Genomic DNA, 16,415 nt, shown 5'->3' with positions numbered 1-16,415 from the left:
ATTAAGAAACTTATTAATTTGTCCAAAAGTAGCATTTGATATATAAATTAGGTGTAGTTAAACCAAACATAAAATAAGTATATATTATTTGATTGGTAACACTACACCTAATAAAAGAAAAAGTTACATAAAATTATGAAAACTACTTATATTTTGAAACAAAAAATTTTTACTTAAACTACTTACAATAAAAAACAGAGGGAGTATTATGTTTTTAAAATAAAAAGTAAAAAATAAATAAATAAAAATAATAGTAGTTGCAGAAAAAAATATTTTCTTAAAAAATATTTTTAACGTCGTCAACAAAACAATAAATCTTAAACCCAAAATCCTAAACTGTAAAACTTAAACCCTAAACCTTTGGTTAAATCATAAACCCTTGGGTAAACCCTAAACCCTTGAATAAATCCTAAACTCTAAATCAGAAAAAACTAAACACTAAAACACTCAAGGGTTTAGGATTTTGGGTTTAGGGTTTAGCGTTTTATGTTTTTGGTTTAGAGTTTAGGATTTATCCAACGGTTTAGGGTTTACCCAAGGGTTTAGGGTTTAGTATTTAGGGTTTAGTGTTTTGCTGATGACGTTAAAAATATATTTTTTGAAAAATTCGTCTTTTTGTAACTACTATTATTTTTATCTTTTTTATTTTAAAAACATAATATAACTTGATAATATTTAGTTTCCTTTTTAAAAAGATATCAAATACGAAATCCTATTGGTTAGGCGGCGAACCCAAGAATAACTCTTATTTTAGGGTTCCAAGGAAAACTACTTTTTGGTAATACAAAATAGTAAAATGCAATACATTACAATAATGTCTTTTTGAACTGATACAATAATGTGTCTTTCTGGTGTATTTTTAATACTCAAACAATTTAGTTTAGTTATCCACTATAACCCCATAATTTATCTCCACCCTTCTCAAAGAATATAAAGACACTACTACTTCCTGAGATTTTGTTTCAGTTTTTCTGGTACACAAACAAGTGGCTCCAAGAACCTCTCTTGCACTCTTCCTTTTCCTTAACCTCCTCTTCTTCACTTACACTTCTGCTCAAGGCACTTGTCCTAGAAATTCCCTTCAGATCGGTGCTTGCACAAATATGCTCAATGCAATTGACTTAACATTAGGAAACCCACCGCCACCAGTACCGCGGTGCTGCTCGCTAATTGCAGGCTTCGCTGACCTTGAGGCTGCAGTCTGTCTCTGTACCGTGCTCGACGTTAACGTTCTTAGCATCAACGTTCACCTTCCCATCGATATCAGTGCACTTTTCAATGCTTGTAGCAGATTTGCTCCACCAAGTTTCTTATGCCCGTAAGTTGAATACGTATGAAATATCTGAAGACATACCGAAAAAAATCAAGGTTGAACGTGTTGCCTGTCGTCTTTTGCTTTTTAACTGGTGATTTCTTTTGTATTTGTAACTTCCTTCGATTGAATAAAATGATGAGTGTAACGTTCTCATGCAATAATGGGTTTGTGTGTGTAATCGCCATGTTCGTTGCCCTTTTACTTCATTGTTCTTCCTTACCTTCGTTTGTAAAACGTTTCGTTCGAATTTTATTAATAAAAGCTTCAAATCGGTGTTGTTGTCTATGTCGGGCTTATATGTGTATCGAAAAAAGCAAGGTAAAATGATACGATCTCACTGAAAACAACACAGTTACACTGTGTAACGTTCTCATGCAATAATGGGTTTGTTTGTGTAATCGGCACGTTCGTTCCCCTTTCACTTTATTGTTCTTCCTTACCTTCGTTTGTACAACGTTTCTTTCGAATTTGATTAACAAAAGCTTCAATCGGTGTTGTTGTTCTGTCGGGCTTATACGTTTATCGAAAACAGCAAAGTAAAATGATAAAATCTCACGGAAAACAACAAGTTTTAGTATTTTGTTGTAAGCATTAATTAATCGCATTGGCTTAATTTTTAGTAACGAAATGGAAACAAAACATCTCCAGCTTAATTGAGCTGAATACATTTTGGCTCTAATCTGATCAGAACTATCTCCAAACCAAAATTGTTGTCATAAAAGTGAAGAAATATGTAGTCGCTACTACATTAATTTAATATACTCTTATCAAACTACATAATAGTACAGTTAATATTCATATTTGTTAGATAACTACAAACTTGTTGTATTAGTAACTAAAGAATAGAATCGCGATGTTATAAAAGAAATATATATTTATATATATCTATGCAAGAAATATTTGTTCTGGCAGTTGTGCATCAGTTTTGTGAAGAAATAGAACAGACGTCTCGCTCCAGTACTGTTGGTGATCTAAAAAAAGCTAAAAAAATATCATGGTTCGATTCTAAGTCTATATCCATGTCGTATAAGAATATCTAGTTAAAAATTACAGGTCACTAAGAGCATTTTTAACTATCGCATTATATAAATTATAATTACTGATTATAAAATTAGACATGAATATTCGTTTAGAAATTTAGCTAGGGCGGCTATATATGGAGAGTGCGACTAACCGATGATCTCGTCACTTATTCTTCTGGCAAAGAATTTGATCTATTCTTTGGTTTGGGGTTCTATGGCTATCAAGGTTTGTGATTTAATTTTACCAAAAAAGGTTTGTGCTTTAATTGAGATCTCTATGGTTTGAATTAGTTCTTTTTGAAAATTAAGGACCAGATAAAGCGAATATAAAGGTTTTAAGGATCAATATCATATCAGGTTTCTACGGGTTTGAGCATTTCACTAAGGGTTCTAAACCGGATCTGTGTCCTCTTCTCGTTGTCTTTGATCTCTCTTTCAAAGGTGTCTTAGAGTGGAACATAATGGAAATGTGATCTCTCATATGCCTATATGATAGTCTTAAATGCTTTGATCTCTTTTATATTGTAGTTTGAAAGTATCAACTAGACATGGACTGTCTCTTGAGCTCGTCATGAGCCGTCTCTTGAGCTCGTCATGAGCCGTCTCTTGAGCTCGGCATGGACCATGGAACTTTTTGGGCCCATTGTCGCCTTATGGGCTTAAAGGACACTCGTTCGGGTTCTCAGAACACTAATACAAGAAGTGGCGCTTATTGGACTAGGAGTTTATTGGACTAGGAGTTTCATAAAATTTTAGGATTTTGTCAAATCCTCCCTTATTGAATAAGGTATTTATAAAAACTTCTATAAATCCAAGGTTATTGGATATAACATTTGTAGAAATCCTATCAAATTTCTCCTTATTCGAAAATATGGATTTGGTTAATGAGATTCATCAAAAGTTATTTTGGATTTAAAAAATACATATTTTACCCTTCAAACTCAATAAGAAGAATACCATCTAAAGAGATGGTATTTGAAAAAAAAAAACAACCAGAAGAAAATGATTGACGTAACCTTCTTGACTATGTTTGCTCTCATTATGGCCATGGATGTTCTGGCTTCGTCGGTCGAATTTCTATCAAATCTCTCCTTATTCGAAAATATGGATTTGGTTAATGAGATTCATCAAAAGTTATTTTGGATTTAAAAAATACATATTTTACCCTTCAAATTCAATAAGAAGAATACCATCTAAAGAGATGGTATTTGAAAAAAAAAACAACCAGAAGAAAATGATTGACATAACCTTCTTGACTATGTTTGCTCTCGTTATGGCCATGGATGTTCTGGCTTCGTCAGTCGAATAAGACTGTTTTCTCTCATTTTTATCCTCAGATTATTCAAAACCACTCTTCTTTTTCGTTTGCTCCTCTATCCTTCCATGGAAGAAGCAGCTTGAGTTTCTTTTTTCTTTTTTTGGTCTGAGCATGGCTGCAATACGGACACACTACAGAAGAATTGAAATTGACGGTAACAAAGAGAAAAACACCTCTCGACATACCACAATCTGTTCCTATACTTCCAGCGGAAGCTCCTCGAGATGAAGTTTCTTCTGCTCTGTCTTGAGTCTTCATCTTTGTAAAACTGAAACAAACAATCTCAAAGAAGCCAACATGTTGTGTTAGAACAACTGATGTAGAGAACTTGTTAATCAAGACAAATGATTTTGATTATTTCTCTACAAACATAGAATGCAAAGATTTATTGTTCTTTGAAAAGAAAGTGCTTTTTATCTGCACACAGTGAAAGATAGTATAACTTTTGGGGTCCTATAAAGTTCATATATCTTCTAGGACATAAACACGAACACTCTGATCGATTTTTACATCAATGAAGTGATCATAGAGAGTTTACACTTCCATCTTAACATCATAGAAGCTGTATACTTTGTCTCTCCTCTAGGAAAGATCTCTTTGCTTTTGTTTATGTGCAACACTGGGTACGATATAACAAAGTTTTCATCGATCTGAAACTCTAGAGTCTTTGGTTAAAGACCCGACCTTTGTTCACGTTCTATGTCTACGGATCTGGAGGTTAACATCGTTCATCAGCACTGTCTAGAGGTTATATGTATTTTTAATATAAACCTAATAAATTAATTACATATTTTTGTAAGTGTGAAGTTTTTCTCTTTGTCATCTTCAAGGTGCAATTCTGCAACCGTAATGGAGACATGTTCACTCTTCTTTCGGTGTATGGGCATCTCTACTACGAGAGAGAAGAAATAAATGGTGCTGAAAAATAATATGAATGGTTAATTTTATGATTAAAATATCAAAATACAGATCTTACCAAATCCTACCAAACCCCCCTTTTGAATGCCCATCGAAATCCTGGAATTCAGGTAAACCCCTTGAATTCCAGCAAAACTTAAAATCTTCAAATCCCTGATACAATAAGCTCCCCGAAGTCTATTCATGAAAAGGCATGGTTTGTGTTTGAACTGTCGTTTCATTATTGCTCTCGTTGAAACTTACTAATATATTATTGACAACTTACGGATATTGTATAATAAGTCCATCCATATAGCATGGATATATATAACAAATGCTAAATGAAGCCATGAATGCTTCTTCATGTGAGATTATGCTTAGACTAAATAATGATATGTCTGCCAATGAAACAGAATTCGTTGAAAGATAATGTATGTTCAAGTCATGAGCAACCTATCATGAAGGAATAAAGAACTATTATTCCATTCTAATCACTCTTACAGATTGGTACAGTAGGTTGAGGATGCGACGTAGAACACAAATATAATTTTTTAAGAAACTATTTGTCCCTGTAATTAGATAATAAAGCCACATAAATTTACAGTGTTTAGTCTATGATAAATCATTATAAATATTTAACATAACTGTGGAAACCGAAATTTGCACTATCGATTTTCCATAAAATAAGGAAAGATAGAAAACCTAAATTTCCCAGAGGTTCCGGATTATCTGCGTAAACACATGAAAAACGAAAGAGACAAAGCTAACATAATATTGTAAGTAGATTGCACAGAGGTGTATAATTGATTGGTAAAGAACAAGGTTACAAGATTCACGAGAGATAAGACAGACATGGGTTTCGCTAGCTGAGTTTATCTAAGAACAAGAACGAAAAAAAAGTCTAACTCAAAATTAGGCCGCCAAAATCCTAAGTTTTTCTAAGCTAGCAGAGTTCTCCTAGGTCTAAAAAATCTCTCTGTTGCGTGCTCGGCTCAGGCTCCTCTATATATTCCTCTTAAGTCGGTTTTCGCGGAATTATTCCTTTTCTTTTCGATCTTCGTCATTATCTTGGAAATTTTACATTTATCTTCTGATTTCGCGAGATTTATCTTCTTCTGCAAATAAAAATGCGCCGTCATAGCATCATTGGGCTTGGCTTTGTTTAGGAAATTGTGAGTGGGCAACCGCGTTCTGGGCCTCTTTGGGCCGTTTTCCGACTTAAGCATTTTTTTACAATTTCTTCGAAAGAACGTTTATTGACGCGACATCGGTTTTCCAAAGGAGTTCATATTTCTTTTATAGTTAGACGAGTATGGTGTCAAGTTAACCGTCATCGTTTATATGAAAACCATGAACTGTATTCGGGAAGACGAATTCTCACGGTTCTTATTATAAAGCTCCAATGGAAACTTAGATCGATACGAAACAAGAGCGAGTTCAATACAGTCTTGGGAGAGGAGCATTATGGACAGGATGAGAACAACAAAATCGTCCCAGCTCGGCGGATGGTCGAGCTGGTCGCGCATTCGATCCAACTCGGCCATCCGTCAAGCTGGACTGTTTGTTTTTTGGTTCCGGGGTTCGTCTCTCTTTGAAACTTATCCTCGAGAGATTTTACCGAGAGTGTGTAGAGAAGGTTTCCGCGAGGAAATATGATTTTAGACGTTCATTCCGAGATAACCGTTTTTGACCCCAACATTTAGGCCCCCAGCTCGTAAGCTTCGAGTTCGAATCATGCGGGCGAGTGATGGTGTTAATCGGAATTTGCGGTTAAAACTGCTTTTTCCCGAAAGATTTCTCCTGATTATTTTAATGCGGAAAAAGTTATTTCAACTCTTGATTTCCTATAAGTAGTGACCTTTCTTCTTCATTCTTTCCACATTCTCTCAATTTTACAAGTCCCCTTTGTGTTTTCTCTCAAAAACTTTTCTCCACCAAGATGTCTTCTTCCAGCAATGTCTAGAAGAATGGTGATGTCGAGATGAGCGACGCCGCCGGTGCAAGTCTGTCGGTTCTTCCTGCCGCCGGGGAGGTTCAAATCGAGGCCCCAACTTCCGAGTCCCTCCCCGTGTGTGACGCCGTCCCTGCCGGTGAGGCGGTCGCCAAGAACGTGCTGGCGTCCGATGCTGAAGTCCAGCTGTCGGGCTCCTCCACGACTCCGGTTCGTGTTGTCGATGCCGAACCGGCTCCGGAGTCGATGCCTCCTCCAGCGAAGAGATCGATCGTCGTAGGACTCTCTGCTCCAAGCGCTGCTCTGGCTGTTGTGCCCAAAAGTCGCAAGAGGCTGAGTGCTAACCCGGATGCGGCTAAGAAGGGGAAATGCGTTGAGGCAGGCCCTTTGCCTACAAGAGTGTCTGGTTCGGGTTCGGGTTCTCTCTTTCTTAACACGTATGAGTCGATTTTTTTTTTATCACCTCTTTTGTCTTTCAGTTCGTCTTGTTGATTGACAGGATGATCAGCGAGTGTGGGTCGGAGGTTGAGCGTCTTGCTAAGGAGTTTGAGGAGTCGCGAGAAAATTCATCGCAGATTGAAGGGAAGTTGAAGGTGATCGAGGACGCTCACTCCCTCGAGGCGGCTCGGTTCAAGTCTCGGATCGGCGAGCTTGAGGGGGATCTTGGGAAGACTGCGATTTCCTTGCTCAGAGCAAACGAGGCGAAGACGGCTAAGTCCTCGGAGCTGCGCCGGCTGAAGCGCAAGATCAAGAGCGGGGAGAAATCTGCGATTGGAGAGGCCAGGGAGGCCATGCGTGCCAAGTTCAAGATCCGCCTATCGAGGAACTCCGATTTTCTTGATTCCTTGGCGGCCATTTACGTTAGGGATTTGTCCTCGGCAGGAATCGAGGGAGGGACGAACGAGGTCGGTGAAGCGCCTCAGTCTCCATGAGTCGAAGGGGCCATGCTTCCCGTTCGTAGGGCAGAGCTGGTAGGTGTGGAAGAAGACTTTGATTTGATCCTCGCAAACCTGAAGTCCGAGTGTGTTCTTTCCTCCTGCTCATGTGAGCCCATTGGTCAGGATCTCTTTTCCGAGGACACATGAGGAAGCGTGGCTCCGAACCCGGAAGGGGTGGTTCGCGAAGATGAGGCTCCGCATGCAGAGGATGATTGAGTTTGCAGTCTCGGGTGGGACTTTTGTTTTATGTTTTTTATTCTGGCCAAATGTGGCCGTGTTTTTATCTTGGGACTGGCCGCTTGTGGCTTTAAATCCCCGTCGCTTCTGCGACTTTTAAATGAAACTTAGTTTTTGCGTTTTTAAGATCTTATGGAGTATTTATATAGGTATAGAGGGAAGACTACGAGTTGTCATCTCGTAGGCTAACTCTGGGTGTACTGCCATATCTGTGACCTGTTTCGAGAGTTTCCCGTAGTGCGAAGACTCGTGAAATTTCTGAAGATGCACGAATACTAGTCAAGAGACAAATTTTGGAATCTCATATCAGGGTGTTTGATACTATGCCTAGAGATGTTAGAGACCAGTGTGATGGGTTTAGGGTAAGACCTAGGTCTAATCACAGCTTTAGGGGGCGCAATAACAACTTCGACTTATGTTTCCCGTATCGGTTTCGACCTGATTCCGTCCCGCTTTAAAGTCCGCGATATGCTCTCGGCTTACGTGACTTGTATGGTAGGAATCAAGCATCTCTTCGAGGACAATTTTTAAGTCTCCCGAAAGTGGTGACCAAAATGTTGATTTTTTTATATAGCGCTATTACCCTTGTGTTGGGTGTACGAGAGCTATCTCTATGCGACAGCTTAGTCTGTTTAGGACGTTGAGAGTTTGTTGTGATCAGCAACAAACTTATTGGTAGATATTACCGTTTTAGATTCTTCGCGAAGGATATGTATTAAGAAGGGATGTGCCTTTTATAGTCTTGATCGGACTGTTTTTAAAGTAAGTGTTTCCTTTCAGAAAGTTCTTGACGAAAAAGAGTCCTTCTGGCACTAGCGACGTCTCACTTTGTCGAAGGCTGAACTTTTACGTCGTGTTCTAATGACATTCGGATTTTGGGATGTTTTCCGCCGTGTTAAAAATTAATTTCAAAATTTCGAATCTGGAAACGGATATTTATTTTTGGGAGTATACGAGAATACGTATCTATCTATCTCTCCCGCCACTCCCGCCCCCCCCCCATTTTTAATGAAGGGGGACGGCTGAGCTCGTCGTATGACGAATTGCCTACGTACCCTCTTTAGGGATCAAGCCGTCTCGTAGTTCAGTGCAAAGTGCTACTTAGTGGTAGTATTTCTTGAGGTGCATCGCGTTCCAAGTTTTCGGAATTGACGTCCTGCATATTTGTGATTTCGTACGCGCCTGGTCGGACTACTTTTATGATTTTGTAAGATATTTCCCAGTGGTTCCGAGTTTCCCTTGCATCCGCCGATTGTATTTTATTTTGGAAATTAGCGCTGTAGTACTTTGCTGCCGCCTGTTCATAGTTTTGAATGTGTCGGAGGGCTTCGTCCCGTCGTTCCTTGACTAGATCGAGCTCATCCAGCAACATTAGATTGTTCAAATCTTCTCGTTCCGGGAGTAATCTTCTGTACTCCGGGGAATTCGTCTTCTGTTAGGGTCATACATTCGCTTCGTTAGACGAGAGAGAATGGAGTTTCTCCCATTGCTCGTCTCGGAGTCGTACGATGTGACCATAAGACTCCTTTGAGTTCTTCGGCCCATATATCCTTTTTGGGGTCCAGTCGTTTCTTAAGCCCATCGAGGATGGTCTTGTTAATCGTTTCGGCTTGGACGTGCATTGTGGGTATCTAGGAGTCGATTTGGTTAGTCGTATCTTCCATTTTTTTGCAGAAGGCGTCGAACCTGGTCGAAATAAATTGGGATCCTTTGTCTGTTACGATTTTGTATGGGACGCCATGTCTGCAGACGATGTTTCTCCACACGAATCGGCTTCTACCCATTTTGAGAAAAAATCCGTCAAAACTAACAAGAATCGTTTTGGCTTTGACATGTGCAAGGGTCCGACTATGTCCATCGACCATCGCATGAATGGATATGGTGCCGAGATCGATGATAGAACTTCTGTCGTCTGATGGATGGTAGGAGCATGCCTCGGGCACTTTTCGCATTTTTCGTGTGAAGTTCTCGCATTCTTTGATCACTGTCGGCCAATAGTGTCCGTGGCGTTTGATTTTGATCGCGAGTGATCTTCCGCCCGAATGGTTTCCGTATGATCCAGAGTGGACTTCTTCCATTATCCTTCGTGCTTTCTCCCCTTATATGCAGGTCATGAGTGGCCCGAAAAATCTTCACTTGTAGAGTTCTCCTTCCACCAAGATGTATTGCGTGGATTGGATCTTAATCTTTCGGGCCGCCCATTTTTCCGCTTGGAGTTTTCCGTCGGTGATGTATGCAAGGATTGTTTCTGTCCTAGGTTTGTCAAATCCATACGCGGATTGTTCTAGATCCTTCGTTGCCTGGACATCGACTTCGTCTGGATCGCCGTCGGGTGACTCGATTAAGTTTATTATGACGGGTGGCCCGATGCTAGGGTGCTCTATGAATTCTACAGGAATCACCCTGCTTAGACATGGATCCGAGCTAGATGCTAAGGCGGCTAGGGAGTCAGCCTGTGTGTTTTCGGTAAGAGGAATCCGGGTTAGAGCAAATTGGTCGAAACTTTGAGCCAAGTTTTGAATGAGTTTTAAGTAAGCATCCATTCTCTCGTCCCTCGCTTCGTATTCCCCGCTGTATTGACTTGAAACTAGTTGGGAATCGCAGTAGGCGTGAATATTAAGTATTTTAGGCCGTGTACCAATCATAAACCCGCGATTAGGGCTTCATACTCGACTTCATTGTTCGAAGCGTGGAAAATTAGTCGGAATGATTGTTCCAGTACTTCTCCTGTTGGCGACGTGAGTCTGACTCTGACTCCGGAGCCTTGTTTGGAAGAGGATTCGTCGACGTGGAGGGTCCAGGTCGAATCGGGATCCTGGTTAGTCGTGCACCCTGTAGGGAGTTCTACTAGGAAGTCGGCGAGCACCTGCGACATCGCGCAAGATTTTGCTCGGTACTCGATATCGTACTCGCTCAGCTCGATTGCCCATTTTACTAACCTTCCAGATTGACTATGGCTATGCAGGATTGTCCGTAGTGGGAACGATGTGACTACTACGACTGTATGGACTGGAAATACGGCCTTAGCTTTCGTCCTAACATTACGACTGCAAGCGCGAGTTTCTCCATCATCGGATAACGTGTTTCTGCGTCGAGTAAAGTTTTGCTTACGTAAAAGATGGGTTTTTGTTCGCTATGTTCTTCTCGGATGAGGACGCCGCTTACAGCCGTGACTGATACGGCGATGTACATGAAAAATGGTTCTCCTTCTATGGGTTTTGTGAGCACCGGGGGAGTGGCCAAGTAATGTTTCAGCTGTTGGAAAGATTTTTCGCTCTCTTCGGTCCACTCGAAATTCTTATTCCCTTTAAGGTGTCGTAGAAAGGCAAACACTTATCTGTTGATCGCGAGATAAAGCGGTTGAGCGCTGCGACTCTCCCGGTTAATCTTTGTACCTCCCGCTTTGTTTTCGGGGATAACATTTTGATAAGCGCGGTGATCTGTTTAGGGTTGGCCTCGATCCCGCGGAAGGTGATGAGGTACCCCAGGAATTCTCTAGATTCTACTGCGAACCAACACTTAGCGGGGTTAAGTTTCATATTGTGCATGTTTAGCCTCTCGAAGCAATCTTCGAGGGATTTGACGAGCATGTCATCAATGTACACCTCCATTGTCTTTCCGCATTGTTTGGAGAACATACGGTTGACGATTCATTGATAAGTTGCGCCAGCATTCTTAAGACCGAACAACATCACCCTATAGCAGTAGGTTCCGCGGTTGGTTATGAATGCGATTTTTCCTGGTCGTCGGGGTTCATCATGATCTGATTGTACCCGGAGAACATGTCCATGAAGGATAAGAGTTTGTTCCCTGCCGTCACTTCGACCAAGTGTGGTAGTGGGAAATTATCTTTTGGACATGCCTTATTGAGGTTTGTGAAATCGACGCATACTCGCCACTTTCCGTTTTTATTTTTTACAACGAGTGGGTTAGCGAGCCAGTCAGGATACCTAACTTCCATTATGGATCCGACTCTGAGAAGTTTTTCAACTTCTTCGTTGACCGCTCCAGCACGCTCGGGTCCCAACTTTCGTCTCTTTTGCTTGATAGGTTTGAAAGTCGGGTCGACGTTGAGGTCGTGGCCCACGCGAACGTGTTCAAGTTCTTTTTCAGACAAGCAATAAGCTCAATTTTCAAGGACTCGATCAGGTTCGCACCGATTTTGATACATCAGTCTGGGAATGCCTCGTCTACGCATACCGAGACAACGAGCTCGCAGGTTGGTTCCCACTTTCCCTCCAAGACATCAGCTGCTCCTGATTGCCAAAAGACTTCGGTTTCGCCTTGTTCTGGGGCGTTGCCCATGGCGGATGATTTCTTTTTCTTTTTAGGTGTTACCTCCGCTAAGGGTTCTTTCGCTTTAATTCTGCGGCGAAGCATACTCGCGAGATTTTCCTATCTCCCCAGATAGTCTCGATTTCGCGAGGGGTTGGGAATTTGAGACACATGTGGTATGTTGACGGGACTGCTTGCATTGAATTCAGCCATGGAGTTCCTTTGATCGCATTATATGATGCAGGTCGATCGAAGACCAAGAACGCCACGATTTTTGTCATGCTGTCGGCTTTAACCGAGAGGTTGATTATGCCAAGAGTCATGGGTGCCTCCCCCGAAAGTCCTACTACTGGATTCGGATCATCCGCGATTTTGGATGGGCAGATTCCCATTCTCTCGATATCGGCTGAGCTTCCGGTGTCGACCAATATCCTTGTGATATCGATATTCTGGATTGTTATCTCAATAACAAGGAGATCGTTGAGAAGTTTGACCGGATCAGTCGTTGCTCTCTCCTTGAAGGAGATAACATCGCTGCCTGTTCAATCAGACATACCGTGGCTCAAACGTTTGGTGGTTTTTGAGTTAGATAATCCGACGCCCCCCTCCTTCTAGCGTCAATTTGTGGGAACCAAAATTCACACTGTTGATTTCCTTAAAATAAGGAAAGGTAGAATACTTAAATTTCCCAGAGGTCCCGGATTATCTGCGTAAACACACGAAAAACGAAAGAGACAAAGCTAACAGAATATTGTAAGTAAATTGCACAAAGGCGTATTATTGATTGGTAAAAGAACAAGGTTATAAGATTCACGAGAGATAAAACATACAAGGGTTTCGCTAGCTAAGTTTATCTTAGAACAAGAACGAAAAAAAAGTCTAAGTCAAAATTAGGCCGCCAAAATCCTAAGTTTTTCTAAGCTAGCAGAGTTCTCCTAGGTCTAAAAAATCTCTCTGTTGCGTGCTCAGCTCAGGCTCCTCTATATATCCCTACTAAGTCGGTTTTCGTGGAAATATTTCTTTTCTTTTCGATCTTCGTCATTATCTTGTCACTCTGAAGCAAAGTAAAACCTAGCTCTTTTATGGCTCCGGTTGGTGCCGGAGGCTTCCTCCTCCAACCATAATTTTCTTTCTCATTTTTTCCCCTCCATCTGTTTAACCCTAGTCGATAAGGAAGTTTTTTTTTGCTTATTGAGAACTTATGTGAAGAACTGTGTGAGGTCGATGGTGACAGCAACATGCATTTTATGGCGCAGCACAGCAGCAAGACTCATAGTGTGATGGACGCGGAAGGGCTCGCTTTTAGGGCTGAAGTGAGCCGTCACATTTGGTTTTTGGTTTTCAGATCTCTGGAGTGTCATTCACATCAATGGCGCCTTAACCGGTAACATGCTTCCTCCACCATATATTTACCTACGTCTTTGGTGGTGGGAGCTTCCGGAGGAGAGGTATGATGTTCGGTGGAATGTGGTTCGTTCCGCATCCTAACAAATTAATTGGGTCTTCTTTTATGAATGGTGGTATGAGATTCGAACCTCTTGAAACTAAGAATTTTTTCTGGGCCGGTCTGTACCTGTTTTCAAGGTCCAACTTTTGTTTCATTTCAGACTCATTGGTTAAGGGATTAAGGTTTAGGGTTCGAGATTTTAATAAGCGGTTATATTGGGTCTAATCTAGGAACACACTTTTGGTGTCAAGTTGTCGATACATGATTATCACTCTAATCTTGTTGGCTACCAACAACTATGTAGAAAATTGATAGTCTTAATTAGGTCTAGTCCATCGCTAGATTTTGTCTTTGTAACTGTGTGGTGCAAGAGACATTTCATTGCTTCCGATTTTGGCTGAATGAATTGGTTCTCGTTTATGTTTTTGTTAAGTGTACACTTCAGGTCAATAAGGTAACATAGGTAGCCCTTGATTCTACTAAGTTTTACTATATCGATCCTATCTGTGTGATGGTGGTCGAAACCTCTTTTAAAGTATACGACAGCGTACCATGATTTGGTGAATATACATTGATGTTTTGAGCCAAGGAAAACTTCATGAACATTAAATCCAGGTGCATCTCTGTCCATAACATTGATTCCTCTCAAACTCCAGGTGCATCTCTCTCCATAACGTTGATTCTCCCATAACGTGGATTACATCTGCATTACACTTACACTTATAATAAATAGCCTTTTTCGGAGGAAACACACCATTTTGGCTCTAGCGAAAAATTAGGCCATTCGGTTTCTGAGTGTCGTGACTTTGGGTTGGGCTTCCGACGGCGCCGTCATTGGTGTTCCGATGGTAGATGATTGTGATTTGGCTTTCCATGGAATGGCTCCGGTCACTCCAGGAGTAGCGGTGGGTTCTGTGACTGGTCCAGGAGGGACGAAAGGCTCGTGGGTTGGAGCGGTTCAGGATCAAAAAGTTCTAAAGAAATATGATGTAGAGGTGAATATGAAGGATGGTGTTGGGTCGGTAATCGTTCCGGAGGAGATTACGAAGGATGTGTTCTCCATTATTGGGTGATTTCCTCATCGGAAAATTCACACACTTCCCTAAAGTTCACTCTATTGTCAATAAGATTTGGGCTCTAAATGATAAAGCTAAGATGATTGATGTGTATGAGGTTGACTCACCACAATGAAGTTTAGGGTTATGAACCAGGTGGATGGAAACATGATTCTTTGGAGAGGTATCTGGAATCCTGCGGGTATTCTGGTGGTTATGACAAAGTCGTCTCCGGTGGCAAAGAAGGAGAAGCCTCCGGCGAAATCAATTCCAATGTAGGTTCATATGAAAAATGTGCCTTTGAATAGATTCTCGTGGCAAGGGATCAGCTTCGTGGCTAGTCCTGTTGGTAGTCCGGTGAGGCTCCACCTGGAAACAACTCAGTATTTGAATATGGATGTAGCGAAGATCTTTGTGAAAGCAGATTTAACTAAGGATCTTCCGAAAAAGATGAACTTCAACATTCAGGGTCAAGACATTTTGGTGGAATACACCTACCTGGGGCTACCTTCGAAGGGTATCAAATGCGGTAAGTGGGGACACACTCCAAAAATGTGCCTTGCTAACAAATGCGAGCGAAGTGAAGTGCAGACAGATGATGAAGGTATGTGACTGGAAGAAAGTGAGAGGGTGAAAGAAAAATCAGTGGGGGTGGTAGACCACAACCTGGATATCACTCAAGACATGGTGGCTTCGAACCAAAATGGGGTCTTGGAAGATGAAAATGAGATGGTCGAGCGACAAATTAGGGAGGTCCAGAGAAGTGAGAACTCTGAGCAAGTCCTAGAGGAAGTAGTTGTGGAGGGAGATGAGTTATTTATGAAAAATGGGTAGGATTCAGTAACTTTAGAGACTGAAGTAGAGGCAGAAGAAATTCATAAGGATGAGAAGGAAATTGAATGGTTGGATGTCTCGCCTGGGATATCAAGTCGATCTCCTTCAAAAAGAAGCAAATAGTTGGAATCAGCTCAAACTCCTATCCTCACCAACTCTCGATTCTCGGTGCTTAGTGAAGAAGAGGAGGGGGAAGTAATTGAAAATGAGAAGGAAGATTCTGATCTGAGTAAAGGAGATTTCAGCTCTCCTGCGGAGGCAGATGCAAAAGCGAAGGCAGTTGTGATACCACGCCAGTCTCTTCCTAGAGATTCAAAACTAAAGCATACGGTCTTGGGTGATAAGTCCGTTCAGAAAGCGCAAGATGTCGGTCCCAGCGGTCTGAATAAAATGAAATCTCGTCATCATCAATAATGTCTGGATTTTTTTTTTTTTTGGAATATAAGGGGCTTCAACAAATTGTCAAAACAAAGTGTGGTTAAAGATTGGGTGAGGAAGTATGGCTTTCAAATTGGTTGTCTGATTGAAACCCGGGTAAAGAAAATAAAGCTAGGAGAATATTGGATACAGTTTTCCCAAACTAGTCTTCTATCACTAATTATGATCTTCATCGTCTGGGAAGATTCTGGATAGTTTGGAGCCCGAAGGTGAGAGTCACTCCATGTTTCCAAAGCGCTCAGATGATTACATGTTCTATTCTTTTGGATGGTATGGTAGAGGAGATTTTCTGCTCATTTTTTTACGGTCACAACTTGGCAGAGGAGAGGAAAGAACTTTGGAGAGACACCAAAGCTCACCAAGACTCACCTCGTATTCAAAAGTCGCCATGGATTGTCTTTGGTGACTTTAATGAGATTCTGAATGGTGTCTAGCATTCAGAACACAATGCCTCTTTCGATTCTTTGGGTATGAGAGATTTCCAAGACGTGGTCAACTACTTCTCCCTCATGGACATGTCTTATCAGGGGCCGAGATTCACATAGTGTAATAAAAGCGATAATGGTGTTATCTGCAAGAAACTTGATCGCACCTTGATGAATGAAGTTTGGTTTCGACTGTTTCTTTGACGCTGGAGGGTGGTCATACCATCAGAGATGTATGATATCAATTCAAAACGAGCGTATGA

The 16,415-nt window shown here is 41.2% G+C and overlaps 1 protein-coding gene across 1 annotated transcript; it reads left to right on the top strand.

Annotated features, from left to right (window-relative positions):
* Positions 1-838: 838 nt before the first annotated feature.
* LOC103868264 (putative lipid-binding protein AIR1) lies at positions 839-3,947 on the top strand. Its single transcript, XM_033285228.1, has 2 exons — positions 839-851; positions 955-3,947. The coding sequence occupies exons 1-2, from the start codon at positions 839-841 to the stop codon at positions 1,320-1,322; spliced, it is 381 nt and encodes a 126-aa protein (XP_033141119.1). The 3' UTR covers positions 1,323-3,947.
* The last annotated feature ends 12,468 nt before the right edge of the window (positions 3,948-16,415 follow it).

Source organism: Brassica rapa, chromosome A02 (genome assembly GCF_000309985.2).
Source record: "Brassica rapa cultivar Chiifu-401-42 chromosome A02, CAAS_Brap_v3.01, whole genome shotgun sequence".
Classification (NCBI taxonomy): Eukaryota; Viridiplantae; Streptophyta; class Magnoliopsida; order Brassicales; family Brassicaceae; genus Brassica; species Brassica rapa.
Note: the sequence above shows the minus strand (reverse complement) of the source record. Positions and strands in the feature narration are given on the sequence as shown.